The following is a 13,000-nucleotide window of genomic DNA, read 5'->3' as shown; positions in this document are numbered from 1 at the left end:
AAATCTCAGCAGATGGTTCCCATCCATTTTTAGCTATGCTGCTGTGCCTGGACCCAGTGACTGTGGGCTTTCTGAGTGGCAGGTTCCTAGAAGCGAACTGTGTATTCTTTCAGACCATCTGTGTGGTTGTTCCCATTCAAACTTCGTTGGAAGAATCATTCTTCAGACCCTCGTTTCAAGGGGAACTGAAGCAAAATTTCTCTAGAAGTGTAGCCAAAATTGTTAGGTGAAAATGCACTGAGGAATATTTAAGACACTAAATAAATAGTGGTGTTGAAGGGCACTTTATTATCTGTCTCATGTTTAATGTGAGATTCGCACTGAAAGAATACCTTGATTCTATAGTGCAGTAAATGTTCTGGATGCCTGTGGTTATGTACTAACACAAGCTGTGGAAACTTTGATGTTTAGGATCCTTAAATTTTGAAATTACCAAAAGAATTACCAGAATATGGGTTCTCAGAAGACAGTTTCACCAGTGGTGAACCTTAGTATCTATATAGTAACAATGACAATTAGAACAACACTGATAGCAATGATAATGGCTAACACTTAACAAAGTGCTTTGCAGCTTTCAATATACATTTGTTTAAGTCTGTCATTACAGGGGTGCCTAGGTGGTTTAGTCAGTTAAATGTCATGTCACTTTGGCTCAGGTCATGATCTCACAGTCTGTGGGCTCCAGCCCTGCGTCAGGCTCTGTGCTGATGGCTCAGAGCCTGGAGCCTGCTGCAGATTGTATGTCTCCCTCTCTCTCTGCCCCTCCCCTGCCCACTCTCCTTCTCTCTCTCTCTCTCTCTCAAAATAAAATAAGCACATAAAATTTTTTTTAAATCCGTCACTACTGCCCTGAGCAGGTACCATAATCATCATCCCCAAGCAACAGATGTGAAAAGAAAGTGAGGGTTGTATTGTTTGTCAAATGCTTGTTTTATTCTTGGCATTCTTTTTACACTGTCATAATTAATACTAACAGCTCTGCATCCTATTATTTTCACTATTTATTAGGCCCAGTGAAATTAAATAACTGCCCAATGCCACATAATTGTTAAGGCTGAGGTGGTATTCAAATTTGATATGATACTGAAACTCCTGAACTTTCCACTTTACCAGTCCAACCTGAAAGAGTATTAAAAAAAAAACTGCTAAGGAAATCTACTATTTGGTTTCACTAAAAAGATAACATATAGGTTTTTAGTTGTTCTTCATACCTTTTATAGTATATAGCCTCACAAAAACATATTTAATAGGTATAAAGTTTTTATAGGCCAACTTGATTCATTCCAAGTCCAAATAACATTATGACGTGGAATAGATTAAAAGTTTAGTGGGGTTTAATTCATATTTAAAATAGAATTTGTTTTCAGTATCTACATTTTATACTCATTGATGTTGTCATAATCACTATGATTTAATTAGTGGAGACATTAATCTTAATACACGTGATTTCCTTAAAAATCAGATTCCCTTTTTACAGCATCTTCATTTTGAAAAGAAAGGAAAGGAAGAAAGCAGAAAGGGAAGGAGGGAGAGAGGGAAGAAGAGAGAAAGAAAGGAAGGGAGAGAAGGAGGCAAGGTGGGAGAATGGAAAGGGAGAAATAGGTAGGTTACTAGAGGTAAAATTGCCCAAACTTGAAACAGCAAGTCACCAGGTGCCACAGAGAGTCTCTTCAATTTGGTTTATTTCAAAGCCAGTAGAACTAATTCTAGGTGAAATTTTGAAGACTGAAAAGGTTAAGTTCTGACCTGCTTCTTTCTATAATTTTGCTCACAGATACATTTCCTCAGTACTGCCTTCTTTGTAGCTCTATTTCCTAGCTAGTTAGGCATGATAAGGGACTTATACAATATGCAGCATCTGGCTCAAGTTGATACTTGTTTCTTAAATGGTATCTGTAGTTTTTAAAAATTGGAAGACTTTCCTTTTATCTGATAAATAGCCAAACAAAAAGCTAAGAAGATGGAGAGGGAGAGAAAAACAGGGAGAATCCTGAATTTATACTAATCCCACTTTCTAAGCCCCTAGAAGTAATACTGAAAATATCAAGCAAGGTAGAGTTTCTTAACCTGGGTACAGTGATGGAAGGTCCACTTTTAGATTTTTTGAAAGTCCAAGACTCCAAAGTTATAAAACAATAAAAACTATTATTTTGTGGTAACATGATGGAAATATCAATGTGTTGGTAACCATTTATATTTCATATAATATATATATATTATATACATATATATGTAATGTAGGCTTAAACTGCAAGATTTTAATTTTTCAATATAGTAGGTGGATTGTATGAAATATTTCTTAGGCTTCAGTTTGATTTTTTAGTATGGGAGAGCAAGAGAAGGAAATCAAGAGTACAATCTCTAGGGGCACCTCGGTGGCTCAGTCAGTTAGTCATCCAAATCTGCTCAGGTCATGATCTCATGGTTTGTGAGTTCTAGCCCCCACATCAGACTCTGTGCTGACAGCTCAGAGCCTGGAGCCTGCTGCAAGTTCTGCGTCTCCCTCTCTCTCTCTGCCCCTCCCTGCTCACGTTCCGTCTCTCTCTCTCTCTTTCTTAAAAATAAATAAGCATTAAAATTTTTTTTTAAAGAGTAAAATCTCTAATCAAGTCTCAAAACAATCTGGGTATTTTATTTTGAAACCTTTACAAGATGTAGTCGGCCTTCTTAAGTTTTGCTTTTTAGGGATTCATTCACTATGGCAGATTTTTCTTATTGGCCATCTTTTATTTGCAGTGCAGCATTTGATTGTTATGGATTCATATAATTAATGCAAGCAGTATAGTTGATGCTAACAGATGGGACACAATCATTTTTCATACAGTCGTCTCATGTAAACTGTGCCCCCATATGGCATAATTCACCTTTGAACTTGGAGAAATTTTGTGTGCTATTTTATAACTTATCTCCCTCCAATCCTTCTATTGGCTCTGAATGGAGTACTTATAGCTAAACTATAAACTCTAACTAAGAGTCATATGTATAATTTCTACCTTATTTCTTATTGCCAAGCATTTCTTATCTGCCTTTTTGAGCTGATGATAACCAGTATGTCAACAAATCCTGTAATTCTTATGTTTTTATAGCTAAATAAAAATATTTTATAAGAGGAGATGAAAGAAATTGGGTACTCTAAGAGAAACTTTGAAAAATAATTACTCATATGGAACACAATAAAGGAAAAGAAGGAATTTTACTTAATGACATAACTTGGGAATAGGAAAAGTAAAAATGACTTCTGATGGAGGAGCAGATCAGTCTCTTAAAAGTTTTTTTTTTTAATTTATTTATTTTTGAGACAGAGAGACACAGAGCATGAGCAGGGGAGGGTCAGAGAGAGAGGGAGACACAGAATCTGAAGCAGGCTCCAGGCTCTGAGCTGCCAGCACAGAACCCAATGCGGGGCTCAAACCCATGAACCGCGAGATCATGACCTGAGCCGAAGTTGGACACTTAACCGACTGAGCCACCCAGGCGCCCCCAGATCAGTCTCTTTAAGTGTGATTTTTTGTGGGGCACCTAGGTGGCTCAGGCAGTTGAGCATCCAGCTTCTGCTCAGGTCGTGAACTCATGGTTTGTGAGTTTGAGCCCACATTGGGTTCTGCAATCACAGCTCGGAACCTGGAGCCTGTTTCAGATTCTGTGTCTCCCTCTCTCTCTGTCCTTCCCCAGCTTCTGTATGCACTCTCTCGCTCTCTCTCAAAAAGAAAGAAACATTAAAAAATAAGTAAATGTGCTTCTTTGTGTAAATAATGAATAGAATCCCATAACATGATAGTGTTTTAAAGTTTGTAAATGTTTTATAGATGTTTATAAACATTACTGAGAAAAACTATTCTTTAGCTAAAAAAAAATTAAAAGCAGACCTGTTGGTCAGGGAATATGAACTGTATAAAGGTAAAAAATAATTTTAGTTAGCTTTAAATCCTTTGGAGAGAAAAAGATCAAACTAATAATATTGAAATGATGAAATTAGTACTCTTCTTATTAATAATCATAAAAATCTAACCCAAGTCAGCTTACATAAAAAAAAAGAGAACTGATTAAATCAGATAGATAGTATCTGTGAGTAGTGTTGGGTATAGCATAGCTGGAGTCAAGGGCTCAAAACACCTTATTATGGCCAAGTATTTCTCCATATGTCAGCCCAGGTTTCTCCAATTCAATGGAGGATGCAAGATGCCCACTGCAACTTCAAACTTCTAGCCAATATTCATAGCAACCCCAACTGAATATGCACCTCCTTCCCAACAAATGTAAAAGAAAGAAGTGGCTGCCAATGGACTAAGCAGTGTCCCCCTGCCCATCTTTAAATGATTCTCTATGGAATGCCCTCATTGACTAGGCCTAGGTCATGGTCTTGTCTGAGCATTATTCTCAGGGATAGTCAGGGTACTGTTGACAGAAGAAGGAGAAATGGATACTGGACAAGCAAACAAGTGTTTACCACAGTAAAGTTGTAAAAGTAGACTAGTAATAAACAGGAAGTGATTCATTGTGTTCAATGCTGCTATGCTTAAGAACCAAGGTAAACTGCATGGTGGCAGTGACAATGTAGCCATTTAGAAACCTGGGTAATGATTGTGACCAAACACTTAGTGAAAACCAGGTGTTTGTGAATATGGTGCTCTTCAGATTTCTTGAGAGACAAAAGAGTGAAAATCAGGGAATGAATCATACAGTTCTCAGCTTGATTTGTTTAATTTATTCATGAAGACTTTATAAAATATGCAAAGGGAAAGGGGGAAGCTGCTCCTTGTGCTATAATTAAACAGATCTACCAGCAAGATTGATTTTATTTTCCTCTGTGGTAAGATCTACATCAGGGTGTGCTCACTAGTGAGCTCTTGGTGTGTTTTTGGCTTCAAAGGATCTAAATGTAGGTGTGTATGCAATTACTTTCCATTGGCTTGTTAAGTGAGACTGGCTTCTGGAATAGGGTCTAGCAAAAAAAATCTGTTCTAGGTGCCAATAATGGGACAAAGCAATGTTGAGGGGTATTTGTGACTGTCTTAAGGCATATGTAAAATAGAAGAAACTGACAGAAAATAAAAAAAACTGAAGGAAGGGAGAAAAAGGGAAAGCAAAAGAGGTGAACCTAATAGAGAGTGCCAGAACACCACCAGCAATTACCACAGGGCCCATGGTTCCACTCATCCAATGACTTAGCCTTAGGTAAGTCAACAAGTCTGAAGCAACAAGTCAAGTCTCACGTGTTTCTGGATGACTGCTCTTACTTCTGTTCATCTGTGTTTTGTTTGCTTTCTTGTTATTCATAGTCTTTATTGAGCATCCGTGGCTCCCTTTTCTCTCCAAGACGCAACAGTAGGGCGAGCCTTTTCAGTTTCAGAGGTCGAGCGAAGGATATTGGCTCTGAGAATGACTTTGCCGATGATGAGCACAGCACCTTTGAAGACAATGACAGCCGGAGAGACTCTCTGTTTGTGCCACACCGACACGGAGAGCGGCGTCACAGCAACGTCAGCCAGGCCAGCCGCGTCTCCAGGGTACTCCCCATCCTCCCAGTGAACGGCAAGATGCACAGCGCTGTGGACTGCAACGGAGTGGTGTCCCTGGTGGGGGGCCCTTCTGCGCTCACGTCTCCGGCTGGACAACTCCTTCCAGAGGTGAGGCCAGCAAAAACTGCAGCTGCTGGGAAGGGGCCTGTGGCTGGTGCAGGAGAGAAGATTTTTTTAATTTACACTTGCAAGAATTTTGTCAGTTGTTAGGGTTGGTTCAGTCCAGCTGTGAAAGTCTTTTGTCAAATTGTTCTACTTAGAGTTTTCTACAAATTAATTAAAAATATAGGTTGGGTCTCATAAAATCTAAATAGAAGTATTCATCACAATATGGCATGTGAAACTTGCATGTGAAACTTGCCAAAAAGCATAGCAACATTAAATATAATGTTTAATTAATACAATAGAACATTAATATAATAGTAAGAAATGCAAGAAATTATATACTCAACTTAAGGATCTTGTTACTGCTGTTCCGCCCAAAGGAGAATTTGATAGTTCCACTTGAAATAGATACTATTATTAAAGAATCTAAATCCTTCCCTGCAACATTCTTTTTCTTTGCAAGTCAGAGAGCTGTAACATATTTAGCACCCACTCAAATGACCCCAGCCATTGTACCTTTGTGTGTAAAGAAGTCACTCAAAGTACCTGGTAGGGTCATGTATTGTAATTTTTAGAACAAATTTTGATTTTTAATATTACTGTCATGATTTCTTTATGTAAACGAAGAAGCTGTAAATCAAGAATATAAAAAAGAGATTCAACTAAGTAGCTAACACTTATAAGGATATATTATTGACATTTTCCTTTGTAAAACATAAGGTGCTTTTTAACTTTGGCATTAAATAAGAATGTATTTGCTGACATAAAAGTATTCAAGCAATGTCACTTGGTTGTATTTTATAGTTTACCAAATCATATTAAAATCTTTGTGTGACTTTTTAAATACAATCCCATTTATTATAGTTGGACAAGCTCTTTAAGCCACATTAAAATCATACAGAGTCAGCTTTCAGTCACCTAATAGAGGAACTTCTTACTTGGATTACAGAAATAGCCATTGATCACTTTTCCCCCATGGCCTCTGCCCCCACTTTCTCCTAAAGAAATGTCCAAGCATCCTAGTTTCAAATAAAATAGTGAAAAAGTAGAACTTTGTAGTGAAGGAACCAAGAAGAATGGAAAAAGAATAGCAACGTCTCTTAAAAAAAAATCATAGCTGTGTACTAGACACTGTCCAGAGCAGTTTACATGTATTATTTCATTAAGTCCTCACCACAACCCTTTATCATAGTTACTAATACTATCCCATTTTACAGAGGAGGAATCTGAGGCCTGTGCATGGTGGAACTAAGATTTGACCCCAGGTATGCTGCCTGCTAAACCTACATTCTATCCATACTGCAGTATTGCCTTCCATTGATTTTTTAAAAACTTTATTAAATGGAAAATAAGAAATTGCTAAGAAGGAAACATTTTCACTTTAACCCAGTGTTTCTCAAAATATACTACCTCACACTCAGACTACTTACATCAGAATTCCCTGAGATGTTTCTTAAAAATAGAGATACCTCATTTCCCCCCCACCACCACCAACCCCTGGCAACCACCATTCTGCTCTGCTTCTGTAGGTTTGATGGTCAAAGGGTACAAAGTTTTCATTACACAAGATAAATAAGTTCTGGAGATTTATATATCATAGTGCCTATAGCTAATGATACTGTATCATGTACTTAAAATTCACTAAAGTGATAGATCTTGCATTAAGTATTCTTATTACAAATATTAACAGCAACAACAATAATAATCAAGGGGATGGGAGGAGACTTTGGAAAGTGATGGAGATGTTTGTGGCCTTGATAGTGGTGTTAATTCATGAGTGTATACTCATTGAGTTGTGTACATTATATATATATAGCTTTTTACCTGTCAATTATTCCTCAGTTAAGTGGTTTAAGGGGAAAAAAAAGTAGAGATTCCTGGGCTGATTCAGACTTACTCAGACCAAAAGACTGAAGAGAACCAAGTCAGGGGAAGTCTTTCCTTGACAAGCATCCCACATGATTCGTATACATAATAAAGTATGAGCGTCACTGATCTGGATAAATGTTAATTGAACAAACAAAAACAAACCACAACTGCTTTGGCATAAATACAAAGAGAATCTCGGAAAATAGCGTTTCCAGTAATTACCATAAAACTCCTGCCCTGTCAGAGAGGATGGGATAAATCTCTGAAGACAAACTGAAGTTCATTTGAAGCAGAGCTTAGCGAGATCCTTTTATTTCCCTCTCTGTCTGGTCCATTCTTCATTCACACAGCCGGGTGCTGAGAGTCAGGGCACTGTCTTGTGGTACAACTGGACCCGAAGGTGCAAACGAAGGAGTAGGCTTTCAGAGACTGAAGAGGAGGAAATGAGAATAGAAAATAAACAGCTGAGGGTGCCTGGGTGGTCAGTCAGTTGAGCATCTGACTTTGGCTTAGGTCATGACCTTGTGGTCCGTGGGTTCAAGCCCCACGTAGGGCTCTGTGCTGCAGCTCAGAGCCTGGAACCTGCTTTGGATTCTGTGTATCCCTCTCTCTCAGCCCCTCTCCCATTCACACACACTCTCTCTCTCTTTCTCTCTCTCTCTCAAAAATAAATAAACATTAAAAAAATTTTTTTAAAGAAAGAAAATAGGGGCTCCTGGATGGCTCAGTCAGTTAAGTGTCCAACTTAGGCTGTTCGTGGGTTCCAGCCCCACATCGTGCTCTGTGCTGACAGCTAGCTTAAGCCTGGAGCCTGCTTGGGATTCTGTATCTCCCTTTCCCTCTGACCCTCCCCTGCTCATGCTGTCTCTCTCTCTCAGAAATAAATAAAACATTTAATAATTTTAAAAAAGAAAGAAAATAAATTTCTCTTCTATGAAAAATTATTTCTAGAGTGACCTAAATAGATAGATGTTTATCACCATTGATGGCAATCATATCAATTGAATGGAAACTTTGCTTTTGAATATGTCTACATTAGAGGTATGCAGGTTAATTAAATAATATCGCTCATCCCACAGTAAAGTCAAGTAGATGAGCCGGAGTCATATTGCTTTTCCAGAAATAGGGAAAATCCTGAGAGAACTAAAAATGACTTCTTATGTGTTACTACCGTTCAAATCTGCATTTGAAATGTTTGAGTTTTGCCCTTTCTTCCTGTGATAATTAATTTCATTGTTTGATCTCCTTAAGTAGGAATACATTTCCACTCATGTTGAAATCTTGGTGAGTTTAATTTGGAATAGAAAAGCATCAATCATTTTATCATAGTTAAAAATCAAAGTTCCTCAAATTGGTGTCATTGCCTTAACTTAGAGTTTCAGTGCCGAGGATAGTTGTTCTGTGGATTTTTTTGGAGTTGTTTTGTAAATGTAAGACAGTTATAGATTAGTTATAATATTTTACTTTTTTTGTTAAGGATGTTTTTGGGGTTTTTTTGTTAAGGATGTTAGGATATGCTACCTGTTGATAATGAATACAAACATTTTACCAGTGGAATTCACATTTTAGGGGAACTGTGACAGATGAGTATTAGGGAAACCTTAAAACTTCTTTCCATACATTAAACCACATGAATATGTGTCTATAAAGACCTAATAACTGAAGCTGAGACTAAATCAAGGAACAATGAGCTTCAGTCTGAAGTCCTAGATAGGACTGGTTGAAATGCTAAAAGGACATCTGTACGAAGGTAGACAGGATCCATCTGGCCAAAAGCCCCAAGGGGAAGGAATTAAAAGCCATCTTGATTACAAACCCAGGCATCACTGAAGACTGAGAATCCCATGGGCTTTCAAACACTTCCCAAGGATGATGATTCCAGCAATGTTTTAATGAGCTGTTCTCATCTGGTGGACGTTTAGTTAAGTAGCACCTACTATAGGAACGCTTTGGGTTTTGCTACCCTTCAGAGTAATAGTTATTTATTCTGAAATTTTATTTTCAGGGCACAACTACTGAAACAGAACTAAGAAAGAGACGATCCAGTTCTTACCATGTTTCCATGGATTTGCTGGAAGATCCTACAACAAGGCAAAGAGCAATGAGTTTAGCTAGCATTTTGACCAACACCATGGAAGGTATGTCAAAAGTCTTACAGCAGACCTACTTGGTGGTGCTTTGGTAATGATGAAAACAAAATACTTCCATAAATTTCATGACTTTATACCATATCAGCAGCATGTCTTTTACCAGATAAAAGTAAAATCCACATACAACACATGGATTCTACTATCTCATATAGATTTTTACATTTAGCCTCCAGGAAGCTATTGCAAATACAATATATACTTGGAATACTGCTTTTGTAGATTAAATTCTAAACTGTTGAAGCTTGTTGTGTGCATGACAATGAAAGGAGTAACATTGAAAAATGTATTTTCATGATGATGCTAACCCATTTGAATCGTATTAACTGCTTGAGATGCAAGTTATAAAGTCCTTTCATTTAACTAGAAATGTAAATGAAATGTGGATTAGGGTTCGATATTAACCTCTTTGAAGCAATTTTTTAAAAGAATTTTTAGAACTACTTTTGCCTCTCTCTGACCGTAGTATTACAATATATCAGCTCTTTCTTTAGCTGCAGATTATATTTCTGAGTGGTTAACATATTGTTTAGACGTCTGGACCTTATAATGCCAAAATAGAGACTTTGGGGACAGCTTGATCTGTGATCAATTCTTGGCTCTGCTACATGTTAAATGTGTTAATTTATGACTCTAAACTTCAGTCCTTCCGTCAGTAAAATGCAGATCATGAGGTTTAGGCATAAGGTTGTTGTAAGAATTGAGACATCATATATAAAGCACCTATGTATCTGAAATCAGAAGGCAGTTAATAAATATTATCATTATTGTTTTATTTTCATTGTTTTTGTTAATTCACATTTGTGTCTTTCAATACTGTAAGTGAATTTAAATATGAACTATCAACTTCAACGACTTGGAAAATACCTTCATATAAAATATATTCTATCCTCCTCCCTTGCCCTCCTCCCTTCTCTCCCTTTCTCTTTTATAACCCCCTCTTTCTGCCCTCTCCCAGGCTGTGTGTGTATGTGTGTATGTGTAGACATGTCAAAGGAAAACAAGAGAAAGATGGTGAATGAGAAACGAGACATGGGCACATGGCTTTCTTATTGTTAGTTATAGTTTCTCTTGGTATTGGATGGATTCTTGGAATAATTCTTTTCTAGTCTGAATGCAAAGATCCTTTGATACTAATACCAGTACCAAAGCCTAAAAGTCACAGCCAGAAAAAATCCCACAGTGTAGATGGCTGAATATATCACAGCCATGTCTATATGACAGACCCAATTTCTATAATATCCTAGTGCAGTATCAGAAATCTCTTCACTGATTTCTATGGAATATTAAACTCAGTACGTTCTTCCCCAACCTCGCCTGCGTTAGCTTGCACTCCCTCTTCTCCCCCAGCTGCCAGTAGCTTGCTCCTCCCTGTCCCTCCAGGTAAATCTTTTGAAGATTCTCTGGTCTTCTGCTCCTTGCCATAGCAAAACCACTGAGAGGAAGCTGCCAGTGGTTCTGCTACCGATGTCAGCAGCATGTCTGCTCCCTAAAGCAAGAAGTAGAGAAGGAGACAGGGTAAGTCTAAATCAACAGTCCTACTTTGCACTTCTGATACCATTAAGTTTGAGCTAACATAAGAAATTACTTGAAAAACACCAGTTCACCACAAGATCGGACTTGTCCACTAATTAAGATACGGGGTTCAAAATGAGCGCGCCCAAATGGTTCTCCATTGTAATGTGTCTCAGTGGAGTTGTGTAGGATGTCCTAGAAACATGTGTACTTTAGGAAGCAAGAGACTGAGTGTTTGGTTTAATATCTGCAGAGCTTTTTGACCTTATCCTTCTGTGAGAGACAACGGCAATGTTTTCATTCTGTTTTTCATTGGCTATATAGAACGTGGCATTGATCTAGGTTGGTCGTTAGCAATACTTCACATACACACGCATGCTAGAGCTGCCTTTAATACATTCCTTCCTAATTTTGGTTCTGCTAACAGTGGAAAGGTTTCTCAGGTTGACATAATTTGTTTATTTGGGGATCTTCCTTCGAAGTCTAACCATGGTTTGGTTTACCTTCCCTTTTTTTTTCTGAACCAGGCTTGTTGATCCAGCTGGCTGGCATCTTTTGTTTTCCTTCTTTTGAACTACAGTCAAGTCTCCATTGTCCATGGTAATGAATAGCCTCCTGCTTAATGAAACTGTTTGCTTTTCAAGTTTTAAATGCAAAAACAGTACAGAAATGTTTCCTGGTCACATCCATGGGAAGGATAGTGAGAAGGAAAGTTACAAACACCTGAGGAATTGAGGAGAGCCAACAAAATATCTAAACTGGGATGTAAGTGAATCTCAGTGCGGATAATCCACACAGGAATAATGGAGAAATGGCTGTCGTTCTTTCAGGAGTGCTTGGTTTTGTTTTAAACTGTAAGATTATTTTTCTCTGTCTCTGTCTCTCTCTCCTTCTGTCGTCCTCTCTCTCTCTCTCTCTCTCTCTCTCTGGCATGAATAATTGAATGATTTTATTTTAGAACTAAAACAACTTTGCTCCACTTTTTCCTGGTGTCAAGATGTGCAACACTGCTGAATTTTGCTTTTTGAACTTTTCTCTGGTATATTTTTTTTCTACACAATTCCTGTTTGCTTCTTTTTATCTACTGAATGACAAGTAGCATTTTAAAAAATACTTATTCTGACTACACATAGGCCAAGAGTCATTATTTCATTTCTCTTTTGTTATTTACTGTAAATGATATCTTTTGATCTTCAGTATAAACATGATGTTATTTAGGAGGCTTAAAAGCATCTATGTAATAATTGGTGATTAATAATTATGTTTTTCCTCTGATTTACATCTCAACTCTTCTTTATTGTTTACAAAATTACATATTAAGAAAAATATAAATAAACTGCACCTGAAAATTTTAATATCTAAAGAGATCACTGAAGAATCTACTTCTAATAGATTTCTGTTAAAAACAATCAGGAAATTAATCTACTGGAGGGAAGTGGCAAACTTACAGCATTAGCTATAGTGAATGTTTACCAGCAAAACAAACAAAAAATACATTAACTCTCATCATGTTTACCAATTCCATATGCTGTTTTCTCCCCCACAAAGTTTAGCTTCTAGTAAACTGTACCAAGTTTTGAGGGATATTACAGTTGCTAAAGTAATAATACTAAAATAATAGTAAGGTAACTGACCAGAGTCAAATATGCCATTAATGAAAAAAAGATTCTTTCCCTCTATTTTAGTGGGAAGAACTGGTGGTCTCATATTTGGCAGAGCAGGTAATCAGGTGTGAAGCAGTAACACGGGCAGAAAACAAGTTCTACATTCTTTTCCCACTCAAGAGTTGATTAAAGGACCATCTTACCAAAGAAGATAGTAATCTTCCACTTCCTAATTCTCCAT

General features: G+C 37.4%; 1 protein-coding gene across 1 annotated transcript in view; it reads left to right on the top strand.

Moving 5' to 3' along the window:
- SCN2A (sodium voltage-gated channel alpha subunit 2) overlaps positions 1-13,000 on the top strand; it is an 89,074-nt gene that overhangs the window by 24,357 nt on the left and 51,717 nt on the right. The window contains exons 12-13 of the mRNA XM_039241998.1: positions 5,280-5,627; positions 9,499-9,631. Of these exons, the coding sequence (XP_039097929.1) occupies positions 5,280-5,627; positions 9,499-9,631 (481 nt within the window). The remainder of the gene's footprint in view (positions 1-5,279; positions 5,628-9,498; positions 9,632-13,000) is intronic.

This window comes from Hyaena hyaena, unplaced genomic scaffold (assembly GCF_003009895.1).
Source record: "Hyaena hyaena isolate Hyena2069 unplaced genomic scaffold, ASM300989v1 scaffold_207, whole genome shotgun sequence".
NCBI classification, from domain to species: domain Eukaryota; kingdom Metazoa; phylum Chordata; class Mammalia; order Carnivora; family Hyaenidae; genus Hyaena; species Hyaena hyaena.
Note: the sequence above shows the minus strand (reverse complement) of the source record. Positions and strands in the feature narration are given on the sequence as shown.